This window comes from Varanus komodoensis, unplaced genomic scaffold, assembly GCF_004798865.1.
Source record: "Varanus komodoensis strain SLA01 unplaced genomic scaffold, ASM479886v1 scaffold18_3, whole genome shotgun sequence".
Taxonomy (NCBI): Eukaryota; Metazoa; Chordata; class Lepidosauria; order Squamata; family Varanidae; genus Varanus; species Varanus komodoensis.
In genome coordinates this window covers 15,223,741-15,241,436 of record NW_025335549.1, presented here as the reverse complement: position 1 = coordinate 15,241,436, position 17,696 = coordinate 15,223,741, and the positions used below count along the sequence as shown (strand labels likewise).

Genomic DNA, 17,696 nt, shown 5'->3' with positions numbered 1-17,696 from the left:
CAATGTTACAGGGACGCTCAGAGAGCTTACACAGAGATTCAGTGCTGTTCTCAGTGTTTTGACCAGGGGTCGTTCTTGGGAGCCGGTATCTCTCGACACTGCCGGTTCAGTCACCAAAACATTCCTGTACTCAAGTCATGAAAATAAGATGACAAAACTGCTTCAAGGAAGTTGCCCTTTAAAAATCAGAGCCACTGTGTTTGACATTAGAAACTGTTTTCTTACAAGAGCCCCTGGCATGTCATTCTTTTTCTAAAGTGATGTTCTGGAATGTTCTGATAAGAACACGGGTCTGGGTCAGATCAAAGAGCCAGCTAATCCAGTCCCCTGTTTCCAAAAGTGGAAAGAAAAGATGAGGAAGGGGAGAAGGGAGGGACTGACCCCCTTCTTCAAATCTCTCTTGGTGCAAAAATCAGATCACAACTCACTGTTCCCAGTGCTTGTGAGGTGACTAGGCCAGCCCTGGAAGCAAACGAAGATGAGTGATACCCTCGCATTGGGCTGCATCCGGAGAGTCCTAAGCTGCTAGGGCCAAAGCCAAAGAAAGCCCCCCTGTTTTCTCTTTCTGCCATACGCCTCTCTCTCCCCACCCCTTCCTTTCCACCTACATAAGGAATGGGTCCCTTTTGCTGGAGGTCGGATCTGATAGCATGCAGGGGGCTCTTGACAGTGGGCTAAGCGATGCATGGCATGCCAGAACCACAAGCTGCCAACCCCATATTCAAGGGTGGGGCCAGTTTACCTCCTCATCCACCTACCTGTACTTAAACCACCCCATAACCAAGATTTTCTGGGCAGAATACATATTTAAAAGCAAGGATGAGATAAGGAAACAGTAGCAATGAAACAAGTCAAATAAAGCAAGATAGAACCAGCAGGTACACAAAATGAAACCAACAAGAAAACCTGCAGCAGAGATGAAATGGGATGCTACTTTCTGGGCGTCCTGGTCCTGAGCTTTTTACTTCTGCTGGATTCTCCGTATTTAACCTTTCACTTGCATGAGGCCAACAGCAAACAGCAGAGTAGTTTAGAAAGGTAATGCTCAGTTGATTATTTATTTTTTGATTGAAATAGGCTGCACTGAGAAGTACGCACCATTCAGCAGAGTGCAGCAGGGTTCAGACTGCATCAGATTAATTGCTACGGGTTTTTGTGGTAAAAAAAACCTTTGGCTTTGGGTGCTTAACAAGGCACCATTTGACCAAAGGTATCGGGTGCCTTTGCGCATCCAGGGATGCCCCACCTTGGCTTTGTGTTAGCATTGTGCGGTCTGAGAATACATTTAACTTTGTCCCGTGCCACTGCCGTTGCAGTGGGCTTGCACAGCTTTGTGTGGATTGTCTAGCAAATATTCGCAAAGCTCTGTGCCATACCTTTTCGCAGCCTTCTCGGCTTGGGGCGCTCCGGATGTGTTGGATTACACTCTCTCGAAGCCCCTAGCTAGGACCAACAAAAGCTCCCTGGAGTAGTTCCTCCTGAACTGAGGATGAGGATGAGGATCAAGAGCAGCTGGTGGCCATGCTGGTGAGGGGAGACATGGTGGGGGTGCATTGCCCAGGGCTCCCAGAAAGCTGGAGCCAGCACTGCTGAGCTCTTCCTGATTTGCCCAATAAAAAAATACAAAATATGACCTGCCATGCCTCATCTGAAATACTCATCCTCAAAACTGGGAAATTTTTGTCCCTACATCATCCTTTTTTTTCACAAAACAAAAGCAGATTTTAACTCAATGTATTTGATAGATGGCCAGGGATTCTGTTTTAAAGAGATTATGTGGGAAGTCTTCAATATGTTTGTTTATCTTCCATTCAGATATCATTTTAAACCAGGTTATTTTAAAGGGGTACTTAATAGCTGACCTTAAAGATAAAATAAAATCTGGTTATAGATCTTTGAAAAGAAGCTTAAATTATTTTCTTATTCCGCTAATCCTTTTCAAAAGCACATTGATTTTTCTTATCCTGAATAGCTACAATAAGGGGGCAATAGGAGGGAAGACGCAATGTTGCTGGCATGCTTTGCAGCCCCTTTCCCTACTTGGCTCCCTCTGTCCCTCCCCACACGTGGAGACCGTATTGCCCTGAGAGGGGAAATTGGGGCAGCAGTCCTATTCAGGAATAGCCACACTCAAAACTCCAGACTAGCAGCCTTATCTTCCGGTTGCAGACAAGAGCTGGGGTGGGGAGATAGCATCTTGCCTAAGGGAACCTGCCAAGCCAGTGGCTGAGCTCAGGCTCTAAGCAGGGAGATCGAGCTCACAGCTGATGCCACTGCTGCATCTGCACCAGTCCAGTTCTGCACAACGAAGGGGTTGTTCCAGGGAGACAAGGCGCAGGAGTGTGTCTTTTCTTTTTGGGGAAGGAGAGTGGCCGAACGACGCAGGACGGAGCACAAGCATTTCCACTCCGCTGCCCTGGAATCATGTGCATGCCTAAGAAAATATATTGAGAACCACTCAACAGAAGTGACATTCCGTGACTTAATGACAGCTTTGGAATATTCATGCATGCGTGCAAAACTTCGCAATTGCAGGGGTGGGGGAATGGGTGCATACAGTACGTTGTGAGGGGGCTCAGGCTGCAGGGGAAGAGAACAGTAGGAAACCAAGCAGCCGCGAGTGAGAACCGGCAGCCTCTTTACAAGTGGGGCGAGCGTGTGGCAATTCCATTTTCGCTTCAGGACGTCACTCGACCTCACCTTAAAAGCCGAAACACTCATTATTTACACCCCCGGTGTCAAGTGACATTTTGCTCTTCGAACAGACGCTCAGCATGAGCAGCCATGTGAAGAATGGGCCACCTGCAAAACGAGAAGCGATGTCTGCAGACCGGTGCGACGGGACTGCGTTGTGACGGACGTGCGTGCCCCCCGCCCCCAAGGCCACACTGCATTCGTTCCGCGGAGGGGGCTCCTAATGCCCTGCCTTCCTGGGCTGCTTGCAGTTCTTCAGCACCGCACGGAAAGGCCTCATTCGGGCAGCGCTGCTCCTGAAAGAGACCGAGCAAGGGCTGTTTGCCCCAGATGTGGAGCTCGCTTAAATTATGGCACAGCCCTGGAGTTGCTTATTGCTTCCCAAGCACGGTCTTCTTAGTCTCTTCTTCTGAAAAGATCCAGGTCCTCGAGCAGAAGGTCGAACTGTTAATAATTCAAGTTTTATGCTTCAGCCTGCCGGTTCTTGGCAAATTGTTTCGTGCTTTGATAAACCATCTGGGAAACATATCTTCAAAGGAGTCATGGGTCAGAACATGAAAAACACGGAATGGGACTGCTGGAAACAGGGACGCCACATCTGACCTCCTCATCCCAGCCATCTGCAACACATGGGATGACTTAATTCAGGATGGTGCTGTGCGTTTCCCAGCGCCCTTCGGCATGAAGTAGCGAGGGGCTGTGATGGAGCGCCTGCTTTGCATTCAGAAGGTCCCAAATCCATTCTCCAGCATCTCGAAGTTTGGCTGCAGCATTGCTCTTCTCAGAGATGGCTCAGGTTGAACGCAGCTTTCCTCAACCGATTGGCCTTGTTGGCTGGGGATGATTGGAGTTGTATTCCAACAGATCTGGAACTCCCACTGCACGACATCATTCCTACAGCATTTCCACCTGCACGATCCACCCAGTTCTTCTCCCCTCCACACACAGCGTTTTTCTGCAGGGCCATCTCTGGTAATTGGCTGGAAGGCCCTGTCATTCCAGAGGCCTGCTTTTTGTGAAGTCTGACTGTTAACTGGAGTGGATTTTATTCCAAAGACACTAGAAAGTAGAAGATAGCTGTGCTGTTGAAATGAGATCTGACACTGTCTCTGCTTTGAAATCTTTAGAAGGCAGCTGCAGTTTGATATTTTCTCCACTGGAAGTTTCATTGGCACAGGCAGTCAGTTCTTACACCAGCCCAACAGGCGGAGGTGGAACTCAATGCTGTACTGTGAACTCCCCAGGCGCAGTGCCCTTGGCCCTAACTTTCAGCACTTCCCCACCTGCAGATGTCAGGCAAAGGACCAGAGGACACATGGTTTAGATCTCTCAAGGTTTTCCGTTTCCCGTTACTTGTAAATGAAGGCTGGTAAATGGAGGCAGATGGGAATGTGCTTGCAACAGCCAGCGTCCCCCTCCCCCTGAATATGCACAATGCAGTTTTCCTGATCTGTGTCTGCCCCCACGCCCTGAAGCTGTTGCTAGCCTGCAGAGGGAAGTCACGCCAGCTAGAAAGGGTAGTAGAACGGATTGATTGGAAAATGATGCAGGGAAAAGATAAAAGTCCCTCACCCCAGCCCGGCACCACTGCTCAGATAAAAGTGAGAGTCCCCACTCTGCTGGAGCGGTTTGGCCATAAAACTGCTTTTTCAATGGCTGCCTTGTGCGATATTGAAGTGACCTCAAGAAAAGAATAGAAGACAGGCTGGCGATATTGAAAGCTTTCCAAGGGAGTCAGGAAGAAAGAGGAAAACAATTGTTTAGCACATGCACTGGATGCGGAGGATAGAAAGTCTCTGTTTGAAGGATCATCTTCTGTTTGAAGGTGTCCTCTGTTGGAAAGGTTGTCCTCTGCCAAGTTTTCATTGATGGAAAAGAGCCCTCCAGATTTCGCAGCTGCTCAGGTAGGCACACAGGCAACCTGGTCACAGTCTTCCCCACTGTGGTGAGATTTACTGGATTTCTGATTAGAGGGGCAGGTCCAAATGTATATTGGATCAACTGTTAGAAGGAAATGGACTAGGCAACCGACTGCTGGATCAACTGACTAGGCTTTGGTCAGTAGTAGCCCCCCTCTCCCCATGGGGATATGGGCAGCCCCATCTTCTTCATCATATCATCATTAGGAGGCAAGACTAGATTGAACCCTCCAGAAAGGTCTCTTTAAAGCTCCTGGGGTCTTCTGAAAGACAGGGCATCTGCTCTGATCATTAGCATGCCTCTCTGTTCTTTGCCACTGTCCTCATCAACTGCATGTTTAGATGCTTGACTGCTTGACTGCTATTGAGACCATCAAATAACACCCATCTATCCCTCAGCAAGGATGAGATGCAGCAAGTAAAGGCTCCATTTGTCTTTTGCAGGCTCTTCGAAACCCTACAGTCTCTCTTCTGGTCTGTGTTTGGTTTGTTGAACCTCTACGTCACAAATGTGAAAGCCAGACACGAATTTACGGAATTTGTTGGGGCCACCATGTTCGGCACTTACAACGTCATTTCCTTGGTGGTCTTGCTAAACATGCTCATAGCAATGATGAACAACTCCTACCAGCTGATAGCAGTAAGTTACCTTATTTGCTTCCCTCGCTCACTCTCTCCTTCTCTTTGCTGAAGGCATACATGTGCACCCGTGCATGCTGTTTTCAGAAATTCTGAGCTTGTTTGCTGTGGTATCAGTTGGAGATGAGCATTAGTAGCTCTTGACTATGGATAGATAAAGACAGCCATTTTAGAAGGAAAGAAATCATGGTAATATTTTCTTAAGCCTCTGGGGTGAGGTGGGGGATGTGTAGGAAGTTCATCTGATTATGTGGTTTACCTTCTTCTCTATGTGCTCAACCACCCCTTGGGATCAGAGACAGAGGTCTTTCTCTGGGAGCCCTCTTTGAAGGAAATTAGGAGGGTAGCTACCTGGAGAAGGGCCTTTTCAGCGGTGGCACCCCAACTGTGGAACATGCTCCTCAGGGAGGTTCGCCTGGCACCGTCACTTTATTCTTTTTGGCATCAGGCAGAGACCTTTTTATTCCCCCAATATTTTAACAGTTAATTGGTTTTATCCTTGTTTTATCATCATTTATTTGGAAGCAATGTGTTGTGTTGTGTTTTGTTGTTATGATTGCTTTGTTTTTCTTTTTTTCTTTTTCTTTTTTGCTTTTTGTAAGCCGTCCAGAGACCTTTAGTATTGGGACAGCATATAAAAACTTTAAATAATTAAATAAAGCATGGTAATATAGGCCCCTGTTCTAAGCCCCCCTTTCTAAGAAGCTGGGCTAGATCCCATTCCAAGACTGAGTCCTACCTATGAGATGTTGAGAATTTCTCCTGCCCCCTAGGGAAAATTCCTAGTTTGCACACTGCTGTATGTAGAACCTAGGTCTCTGCTTTAACTGAGACTCAGACCTCCCAAAACCCAGTTCAGCTCTCTAACCACTACACCATACCATTCCCATTCTTCCCGTATGAACAGAAATGATTGGCCATTGACAGTCTCCCAGTTTCCTCATTGTCCTCCAAGCTGCCATTTTGAGTTCTCCCTCTGCAACAGCCAGAAAGTTCTGGGTGCCAAGGGACAGTTCCTTGGCCGCCATGAGAGCCCCTGGACCAGACAAAATAAAGCTAGCAACTCTGATAACCCTTGCATTGCTGAAGGGGAAAGGAAGCTTAACCGAAGTGCAAGATTCCACCACCTCCATCCCCGACTTTTTGGACAAAGCTATTTTAAACTTCAGTAGCCGTTCTCCCTTCAGGGTACCCTGTGGCAAAGCAATTCTTGATCATTCACTGCACCAACCTGATGTTCTCTCTCTCTCTCTCTCACTGTGTCTGTCCAAAAGTCACAGAAATCAGTGCATCTCACAAATGCTGCCCACCTTTGTGCTTCGATGGCTGTGAATGGCTGCAAGGGGGGTGGGGGGGGCAAGCCAGATTTTGCAAATGTCACCTGCCCCCATCCAAAAAGTCATCCGGTAGTCTTTCTGCATGGAGGGATCTCCTTAATTAAATATCCTTCAAGATGTGGCAGAAGTGACACTGTGTTGTGACTGTAGCTGGAACAGTGGAAGGTGGAGGACAGGGGAGCCTGGAGGAATGTTGTCCATGGGGCCATGAAGAGTCTTTGTGACTTTGTGACTGAACAACAACAACAAATGTGCAGCTAAATGTGCAAATGAGCCTGTGCAAATAGGGCCCGACCCATCTCCTCTTCTTGGGTGAACCCAAGTGGCCCCTGGTAGTCCTTCAGACATAACCGCTCCATCCTAATGGAATTGTTGGAGATGAACTGGGGCTCGTCTTGCCCCTCCTCACACAGACAAGGCCTGACCTTATGGATGAGCCTGGAGAGGTGGCAGCAACATGAGGGGTGCCCGTGTGGCGCACTGATGTGGTCCAGTGGCTAAGAGACATACCAGTTCTTCACACAGTTCAGGGTTCAAATCTCACCTGTGCCATGAACTTACGAAGGGTGCAATCCTATGCCGGGTTGGGCCTTCTGGGAGTTGTAAGCCTTTTTCTGTCTCAGCTTGCATAGTTGAGGCCCTAAATGGCCTTCAACGAGCCACCTTCTCTCAGATTCAGGCTCACCCTTTCCCCACTGTTTCCACATGCTCTCTCAGACACACCTGTTGCATTGTGGGGAAGCAATACAACAACTAGAGCATTGTGAGGAAACTGGCGTGTTGGCTTGCAGCAAAATGAAATGCATTGAATACTTGGAAGTACATTGCAAGTGTGGAGATGGTTTTGACTGGTGCCCAGAGGAGCATGGCGAGCTCAGAGAATTCTAGATTCTCTCTCTCTCTCTCTCTCATTCACACACACACATGTCATTCTGCTGTGCCTTGTCCCAAGGGCAAGCATTTTTCCCTCCCAATAGTTAGCAACCTTGTAATTACATCCCACGTGCTCGCCAGCATTTCTGACACAGGCAGTGTGCACTTTCCTCCACGGTCCTCCCCCGCCCTCTGCAGCCCTCAAACGCACACCAGCGCTCCATCCAGAGCAGCGTTACACCTCCTCATGCTTTCCAGCCCTGTATGCTTCCCCGGAACACAAGGGTGGTTGTGCTGTTTCCCGGAAACAAGCCAACACTGTGCGTGTGATGATGCAGGACTCTTTGTCCCTTGAGCCTCCTTATATTTCACCTGTGGACTTGAAGGGGGGGGGGTTAATATTCCTGAGCTGAGCCACCACATGGATCCAGCCAGTGAGTGCTGAATTCATTTGCTCTAGGCAGGGGATCTCCGTCTCTTCCCCTCCTCTGCAAATCATGCCAATACAGCCAAAGCTATTTCATTTAGATTTGGCATCGCCTCCGGTTTTTGTCAGGGTTGCAGGGAAGGATCCCGCCTCTGGCCAGGCCAGTGAGCACTGCTGTGGCCTGTCCATTCCTTTGGAGAACAGGTGTGCAGGCAAGTAGGAAAGCCAAGAGAGGTTCACTCTGCCCACTCAGGGAGAAGGAAAAGGCAAGCGAGCTGCAGCCGGCTGGCACCAAGGTGGTTGTGCTTGGGCATCCTCAGGAAGTCACACTCTGTTCCTGGGTCCCACTCTGCTCCCTCTTGGCACCCTCTGCTCCACGGAGCAGTGTGAAAAGAGAGGAGGAGGAGGAGCAGCCGCAGCAGCATTCTTGGGTCAGGCTGGGTGATCTGGTCCATAGGCCTAGAGAAAGGACAACAGTAGCAAAGTGCAGGAATTCTCCCTATTTTCATTAAAAAATAAACAGAATCGTAGAAGAGTAGAGTGGGAAGGGACCGTTAAGGCCTGCTTGTTTGTGACTCCTGCTGTCCAGGGAATGCACAGGAGTCTCTGCCAACACCGCAGTTTGAGGGTCCACCTAATAGCTGGATCCTAATAGCTAGTCTACTTTTTGCAAGTTGGCTAATCAAATGTCATGGGGCACTATGTCAAAAGCTTTGCGAAAGTCAAGATGGATTATGTCCACACCACAGTATTTCTGCTGTCCATTTGGTAGGCTGCCCAGTCACAAATGAGATTAGATTAGTCTGGTGGGATTTATTCTTGAGAAATCCATAGTGGCTTCTATGAATCATTGCTTTCTTTGAGGTGTATGCAGACTGATTTTTTAAAATAATTTGCTCCAGAATTTTTCCAGTGACTGACTGGTCTGCAGTTTCCAGGTTCATCTTTTTCCCTTTCCTTGAAGATGGGACAACAACAACCCTTCTCTAATTGTCTGGCACTTCCCGTTTGCCATGATTTCTTGAAAACAATAAACAGTTCCTTCAATTCCTTGCTACCTGCTTACGTTCTTCATTTGCGGTCTGGCCTTCCTTCCACCTCCCGTACATGTCCTTTTTTGGTTTCAGGTTGTCTCTTAATTTTTCTGGAGACACGTGGGCTCCAATCTGTAATCTGTGCCAATGTACTCAATTGACACCATTTGTAGAAAACTGCGCAATTTGAGCGCATTGGTTCAAGTCCTGGCGTGGGGCCCAAATGTTGTCCAAATGTCCTAGTTTCTCTTGAGGTGCATAAATTGCAACCCATTTGAAAAATTGGAGTCCACGTGCTGGTTTAATTTATGTTTAACTGAGTCAGCACCAGAGCAGAGTTGCCAGCTCTGAATCAAGAGCTGAATCAAGGAAACCCACTGGATATTCGCCCCACGTTGGCTTCCTCACATATCCCTGCTGGTTCTCCTTAGGAAAATAAATGTGATCCTACAAGCCTTACCAGCACTGCTCCTCTTCTCTTCCTTTTCTTTCTTTATGACTCATGTGCCAAGTTACAGGCAAAATGGCATCACAAGGGAACAGTTAGGGAATGATGGAAATCAAGATATCAGGAAGAAACAGCAGGGGTGGCAGCCCGGTGCCTTGTCTCATGCTCAAGTCAAGCAAAATTAACAGGGTCTCCTGTTGCTGAATTAATTAAGCAAAATAAAATTCAGAAGGCAAAGCAGCCCTGCCTCCTTCTCTTGCTCTCCTCAGCATCCTTTTCTTCCTTCCCTCCTAACCCTGAAAACTAGACCTGTATAATTAAAGAGATTTGCCTGGGAAAATGGCCAAATGCTAAAAGAAAAGCTAAAAATAATAGACAAGAGGCATAATCTACACCAGCTATTACTCATCAAGAGTTCACCAACCCAGGGGCAGAAAAGCCATGGCACCTACAAAATCTGGCCCAACAGCTGAGGAAATGAAGATAAACATCCATGAAACAAAAGACGGGGCATTTTTCAATGAGGCTCTCTGAGGAGGATGTTTGAATTTTGAGAGGGACAAAAGAGGAGGTAACGCTTGAACAGTATTTTCATGGCCTGCTTGTTTCCACATCTTCCGCTCTGATCTTCCTCCCAGGAGTTGCCCACTGTGAGCTGCCATGTTTCTCCCAGAATGCCCCAAAGAAGAAAAGCCATAATGAAGGGGCAAACTGCCCCCTGGTGGCCATTTCGGGAGCATACCCATAATAGGCTCTGAACATTCCAACTGTGCCCAACAACCCCAAAAGGTTGGGAAGGCTTCTTGAAATACACCAGCCAGAAAAGGATTCTCCTTCTCTTTGCTCCGCTCAGGTTCCTACCTTGCCCATTCACCCCTAGGATATCTTCCAAACTTTTGCAAGTACAATTAAATATATTCATTCCTCTTCCCTGCAGAGAATGTTTCTGGAATGGGGGGAGTGAAAATTAGGCTCACCCATTTTCTTGAGAGCTTCCTTTGTTGCATTGGATTGTGGCCATCATTGCATTTGGGAAAGAGGGTTAGGGTAAACACAATATACGTCAACATGCACTAAATAGGTTATATTAAGAACAAGACAAGAAGGAGGGGAAGGGGAAGGGGAGGAGGAGGAAGGTCAACCATGTATTCATCCCCCCAGGCTCTGTGTGGGAGTGGGGAGAGTGGAAGTTCAGCACCCAAGAAATCTAAATTGACAGGGAAAAGATATGCCGGGCTTCCATAAGTAAATGCACATTGAACAACCTTGAATAATATATGTTACTTTACACATAATTTACAGTGCAACCCTATGCATGCCAATCAAAAGTATGGTCCATTCGTTCAATGAGATTTTCTTCCAAATGCATGTATTTGGGATTGCAGCTTCATTCCAGTTTTACATCATTTGCCTATTGGTGGGTGGCCAGCAATAGAGGATGGCCAAACCAGCAGCCCATATCATCTGAAACCATACCCTCCAATCCCATATACGGATCCAACAGATGGAATTTCAGCTGTATTTAGCCAGACCGCTGGCTGTTGATACGGCAGAAGCATTGCCCGTGTATGTTCAAGCACCTTTTGCTTGAAACTTGCTTTAAAAGCAAAAATCAACACACGGTCGCACCCCGCTCTGAGCCGGACTGGAACCTCAGGCTTGCACCCAACAGCACAACCTTCCACAAGCCATGGACCACTGGATGAATGGACTAAAGTTCCCATCATCCCCAGCTATAGCAGCCATTGTCTGGGGAGTGAGTCATAGTCTGACTAACCTGGAGGGCATCAAGTCAGGGAAAGCAATCATAGAGAATTTTGCACTCTATGTAATAGGTTCTGGAGGCAGGGTCAGTACTGCCTTACTTTCCAAAGTTTTTCTTGAGTTCCTCAGTGTTTTGATAACCATCTCCTGTTTATACTTCTCTTCCCTTGCAGGACCATGCAGATATTGAATGGAAGTTTGCACGCACAAAGCTCTGGATGAGTTACTTTGATGAGGGTGGCACCTTGCCGCCCCCTTTTAACATCATCCCCAGCCCCAAGTCCTTCTGGTACCTTTGCAAGTGGATCCACAAGCAGCTGTGCCAGTCTCAGGATCCAGAGAGTGACCAGAAGCATGAGAACCTGAAGACGTTCACGGTAAAGAGGAGGGGGCTTCTCCAAGAGCTTCAGGGGAGCCCCTTTTTGGCACCCTGGTCTGTGTTTCTGCATGGAAGATCAGCCTGCCTCACCCTTCTGGCCTCAGCTTGTTTTTTTATTACAACTCTCATCATTCCTGACCATTGGCTGGGAATGGTAGGAGTTGTAGGCTAACACCTCTGGACTTGGACCTGCTTGGAGAAGGTTGAACAAGATGAACCTGTGGCCTTCCAGGTGTTCCTGGACTCAAAGCTCCCAGGCAATGGTCCAGAAGGTTGAGGACGGCGCTCCAAGCAACTGGAGACTTCAGGGTCAAGGAAGGCTGCTGTAAAAAGGAGCTTTACAGCAGCCTTCCCCAACTCTGTGCCTTCCAGGTACACTTGGACTGCAACACCCAGAATTCCCAGACAATGGCCCTGCTGGATGGGAATTCTGGGAGCTGAAGTCTGAAGCTTCTGAAGGCCACCAGGTTGGGTCAGGCAGCTTCACAGCCAGGATGGGGAACCTCCAGCCCAGAGCTGCCTTTGGCTCCAGTCACTGTGCCCAATGGTCAGGATGAGGGGAGGTGTAGCCCAGCCAGCATCACCTTTGCTCAGGGATGAAGGGGGGTCTAGCCCAACATCCAGAGAACCATGAGCTCCTCACCCTGCCTCTCAGGGAGAAAACCAAGCCCAGGGTGACCTGCAATGTACCGTGTGCTCTGTATCCTTTTCATTACAGGAACGCCATGCTGACAACTTGATTCAGAATCAGCATTACCAGGTAAAGAGCATCCCTCCATGAAAATGTTGGCTGCATTGTCTTGACTTGCTATCGACACATTAACACCTTGCCATTCTTCCACGCTGGCACTTCATCAAGATGTGTGGGGTTCCCAGGGGACCTCCCATCGAGTCGCTGATCAGCTCCCTGCCCGCTTAGCTGATTTTTTAAAAATTCCTCTTTGTCAGACCCCCTCCCATTGCCCCCATCCACCCTTCACTCCATCAAACAGCTTTTGAACATGCTTCTGCTTCAAAGCAACTTTGTCATGAAGTTTGGTCTTGCAAAACACGGGTAGCGGACGGAATGAGGGCTCCAGGCCACTGCTCTCTGTGAGACTCCAGTTTGGTGCTTGAACAAGTCTTCAAAGTCTATTCTTAGTACTTCAGCTGTGCCAAGTGTGGACAGTGCAAATGCGTGATGAGATGAGATCTGCATTTTACTCTTCCCCAGTTTGCTCTGCCACGTGTTTCCCACATCCCAAATGGCCTTTTAAGTTGAAGAATGCCTGAACTAAATTGGTGACAGGAACATGCATGATTCACAGCAGATCAGATGACCTTCAGCCCATCTGTATCTGTTCCCCTTGACTTTACTAGTGTGCACTTCCAGAATGTGATCGTAAATTTGCTTCTATCGGGCAGGGCGGGGGGTCCCTGTAGTTTTTTCTGATGTACACAGATGTTCCAGAATATTGGCTGAACACCACATAAAAAGTCTGCATTTGCACAGCGCAGTAGCATTGGGAGACACAGCCTGTCAGCTCCCAGATGGTTCCACATGCATGAGCACCTGAGCTCCCTCTCCACTCTCTGTGCAGCTCGCTGATCAGCTGGGATGCAGAGCAAAGATCCCAGTTGGTTGTGAGAAAAGCAGTCCCAATCAGGGATGCAAAAAGGGAAGACCGACCTCCTCCCTCTGAGCAGCCCCGAAGCATCTTGGATTGCTTTATTTATTTATTTAGAATTTTTGCATGCCATCCCATCGCATCGCCTCGGGACAGCTTGCATAAAATAGCAACTTACATAAAATGCTTGCTGCTTTACTGCCGTAAATGATGTAGTGATGTAACTTACATAATTTAATTCATATTTCAAATTCATTTGAGAAAGCAAATCTTCATCTTGGGGGGAATCACAATAACAAGGCCAAAGGTAAATTAATGAATCATTTATATTCAATTACTTAATTACTTGATTCCTTCTAATAATCAGTTTTTTTGGCATGTGTGATTAATTTCCCCAGCACATCAGTTCCTTATTTCTAAATACACAAGTCAAATCAGGTGCTTCAATTAAAGTCCATCCAATTAATTCCAGTGGCCTAATCCAGCCTTATTCCATGCCAAATAAGACTTCAGTGAATTAAGCCATCTTTTCCTAGATCATGTTGGGATGATGAGGAAGGAGATCCCCTATTTCAGATCTGGAGACTGGGTCAGCAGCATAAATACAAAATGACAGCCACACACATGCAGTTCCAGTCCTGTCGCTGGTTCCTAAATTAGTCTCAATGGACTGCAAACTGTCAATTTCCCCGCTACCTACAGATAAATAGACTTGAAATGCCCTTCAGCTGAGTTTCTTTTCCATTTCCTTTCAGGAAGTGATCCGAAACCTGGTGAAGAGGTATGTTGCAGCAATGATAAGAAATTCTAAAACCAATGAAGGCTTAACTGAAGAAAACTTCAAGGTAACTTATTACATGAGCTGCACCCTTCTCAGTCTTTACCAAGCTGAAGCATGGCAAACAGAACCCTAAAATAAAAATTGTGCATGTTTAATCACTAGTATAATATGTACTGGGAATTTCCCAGGCTGCAAATTCCATACATGTTGGATGAAGAACAAAAGAACAATAGTCATCCTTAGACTGTGGCCCAGAATTTTATGGTGAACCTTTTTAAGACCTTGGGGAGTATGATATGGAGGAAAGCATTATGCACTTGTCTTTTTTGGCTTCCTCCTAAGAAATAAGCAGCCTAAGTCATTGAGGACATAATTAAATAAGGACGTAATCCTATGTATATTTAGACAGAAATGTATCTATAACCCCAGTGTGCCCCAGGCAGCATGTAAGCCGATGTGTGCTGAGTTTTACAGGGTGTTTTTCTGTCTAGTTTGCGCTGGACTGCATCCTAGTAAATATGACCCAAGTACTTCCACTTGGAAATTTACATTTCACAGGGAACTTCCTTGTCTCCTGTCCCAGCCTTTGTTCACTTCCAGTAAGTGGAAATGCTTACTAGTAACTTACAAAGAGGATCCTTTCAGGGTTGGCTTCTCCATCACTGTATTAATATTGCAGGAAACAACCCAAAATGGGAGCATCAGGCCCCGGGGATTTCTGGGGGTCGGGGTGGGCAGGGAATGGTGGACACCAATTTTGGGTCAAAAGGTCCTGCATCATGGATGTATAGCTGGTTCAACTAAACTGTGTAGCAGAGGGTTTTTCCCCTTCCTCTTTTGCTTCACAAAAATCACCAAACTCCTCTTTCTGTTGCTCAATAATAAAATATTTATTTGCAACCGTTGTACACAGTCATCCAGAATAATTCATGTGCATAACTTTGAACACTTCTCAAGAGAGTTCCCTCTCCCTGCCCCTTGTCACAGAGAAAGCTTTAGAGTTTAACGTGTTTTTTCCTCCCTTGCCTCTTGATGTAGGAATTAAAGCAGGATATCTCTAGTTTCCGCTATGAAGTCCTTGATCTCTTGGGTAACCGAAGACCCCAGAGAAGAAGCTATTCCACCAGCAGCACAGAGGTCTCCCAGAAGGATGATGCCAATGAGGATTGTGCTGGAGAAACATCCAAAGCAAAGAGTGTTTCCTTTGGTGTAGCCAACAAGAAAAAGGACTTCAATGTCTCAGCTCTGATTAAGACAATGTCTGGGATGGAAATGGTGAATGAGAAACCAAAAAGTAATGGGATAAACAAACGTTCCTTTGTCCGAAATGGGAACAGAGTTCAAAGGCTTTCCAGCTCCAAGAAAGAGTCCTTCAAACGGCTGGGCCTCCTGTTCTCCAAGATGAATGGACATCTCGCCGAACCAAGTTCGGAGCCCATGTATACAATTTCAGATGGGGTCATCCAGCCGCATTATATGTGGCAAGACATTAAATATTCTCAGATGGCTAAAGAGCGAGATGAGAACTGCTCCAAAAGTGAAATTAACCTCAATGAGGTGGACTACAGTAGGAACATCAGGCATGCAGGACAGAATCAATGCCCGGGGGTTTGTTCCAGCTCCCTTCACTGTGCTTCCAGCATCTGCTCCTCGAATTCCAAACTCATAGACTCCTCCGAGGATGTTTTTGACTCATGGGGAGATGCTTGTGATATGTTTAGGAACCAATGGAAAGACGGGCAGGAGGAGCAGGTTACGACTCGCCTATAGACGGAGCTACTCAGTAACCTGCAGTAGGACATCACTAGTACTGGAAATGGTTTGCTTTGGCAGACTCTTTATAGTTAGGATTGCTCCCTTTCCCATTTTGTCTCTACTATGAGTGTAGAACTCAAGTTATTTTAGCCTTTTTTATAGCCACAATGCCACATCTCTCTCCCTCTTTTATAATTTGTTTTCTTAAACTCACAGATGCCAGATGTTTGATTTGAATGTTTCAACCCTCTGGAGAATTTAAGATTCTATAGAATGTGCCCTAAGGTTTGCTTCATATTTCCTTTCCTTTTTTTCTTTTGAAATCTCTTCCGGACAGACAGACAGACAGACAGACAGAGAGAGAGAGATTGGTACAGAACATTGAAGGACCTCTCAAGTACTGCTCCTTTACCAGCCTCAACTTGGTTAGCTACTGCACTTTTCACCAACATTTTATGTTCCATTTTCTGGCCATTTATGCTCTCTAAGACTGGCATATGCTCAGCAACTTGGCTGGAAGCTGAGATCCAGGCTGAGGTTACTGGCCAGCAGAAGGGTTCAAATATAAACGGGCTTTTCGCTTTCAAGCAATACAACTTCTCATGATTTCAAACTGTATGTCCTTTACTAAAGTTGCATATTGTTTTCTTAATGTAAATTATTACCACAATGAGTTAAAGTTGAGTTCTTGAGCTTGTTGTTTCCATGCACCTGACGCATTTTTAACTACTCTGTTCCCTGGCAGAGTCTTCTCCCCTCCTGGAGTAATAGTCTGCCGTATAGTACTGCTGTTGTCCCATGGGTTCTTGCACAGGCAATGACCTATTTTGCATGGCACAGCACAGCTCTCCATGGATTTATTTCATCCCTGAGGAGCTGCAAACACTATTTGACATCTCAGATGCTCAACCAAGGATTGTCATGCGGTGCAAACCTGGCCATGATGGGTTCAAAGAAACAACCTTCCTGTAGCCTCTGGTGACCTCTGGTTGGGAGCTGAATTTGCAAAATGTCAGCTTGCGGGTGCTGTAGCCTCACCAATGGTTAGAGAACCCACGGTAGGCTGTCAGGACATGTGAATTGGACGAAAGGCATTCCTTCATCCAGATGATATCCTTTAGAATGTTTGAAATCCAAGCCCATAATTGGATTTTACACACCAGCCTTTCTAGATGATCCATTGATTAGTCCATTCGAACCCCTAGGATAGCTGGAGATCATCTGAACACACTTCTGCCATTCTCTCCCTTTGGTTTTATATGACCAACATTCTCCTCCCGCACAGTTTCAGAGTCCAGGATCCTACAGTATTTGTGACAGGCATATCCACAAACAAGAGAAAGACAACTCACTTTACAGAGTTTCTTCAGTGACCTAAAAAATCAAATTTTCATTAATATATGCAGTGGGGTCTAATCCAGATAACTCATGGAGAAATCGTGTGCAAGCATGGAGAACCTTATCAGCTTAAGGAGGGATGGCTCACTTCTTTTCATGGAGGCCATTCACACAGTGGTTCTCGGGCCAGGAATCTAATTTGTTACACAAACAACCCCTTTTTACAATTAAGGAGCACGTGTGTATTCCAGAGATGCGCTGGAACCCCATTCCTATCCTTATTCCACAGCATACTGGTAGTATCATGCCAAATTTGTTGGTCAAGGTGACACAGGAGTTCCAAAGTATGCATGGTGAGGTGAAAATGAATAGGATATCTTTCTTGCTCTTGAATCCATGAAGTTGACCAGTGGGAGATTCAGGACAGGTAAAAGGGTACTTCACTGTACAGCACTTACATGGAGAAATTTGCAAGAGACCATGATGACCGCCAACTTAAATGGCTTTACAAGAGGATTAGAAAAATTCATGGAGGAGGCTACAAATGGCTACTAGTCTTGATGGCTGTTTGCTCCAGCACCAGAAGCCTTTGTTTACCAGCTACAGGGAACTTGAGCTGTGGTTGCAGTCACGGGTTTTCCATGAGATGGCCATTCCTCCAATGCTAAAGGATTTGCTATGAAAAAAGCCTTATTTTGCTT

The 17,696-nt window shown here is 46.6% G+C and overlaps 1 protein-coding gene across 1 annotated transcript in view; it reads left to right on the top strand.

Annotated features, from left to right (window-relative positions):
- Nucleotides 1–15,672, top strand: part of TRPC5 (transient receptor potential cation channel subfamily C member 5) — a 61,099-nt gene extending 45,427 nt beyond the window's left edge. The window contains exons 6-10 of the mRNA XM_044427410.1: nucleotides 5,058–5,253; nucleotides 11,309–11,512; nucleotides 12,233–12,274; nucleotides 13,877–13,966; nucleotides 14,941–15,672. Coding sequence (XP_044283345.1) covers nucleotides 5,058–5,253; nucleotides 11,309–11,512; nucleotides 12,233–12,274; nucleotides 13,877–13,966; nucleotides 14,941–15,672 — 1,264 coding nt within the window. The remainder of the gene's footprint in view (nucleotides 1–5,057; nucleotides 5,254–11,308; nucleotides 11,513–12,232; nucleotides 12,275–13,876; nucleotides 13,967–14,940) is intronic.
- Nucleotides 15,673–17,696: the final 2,024 nt, after the last annotated feature.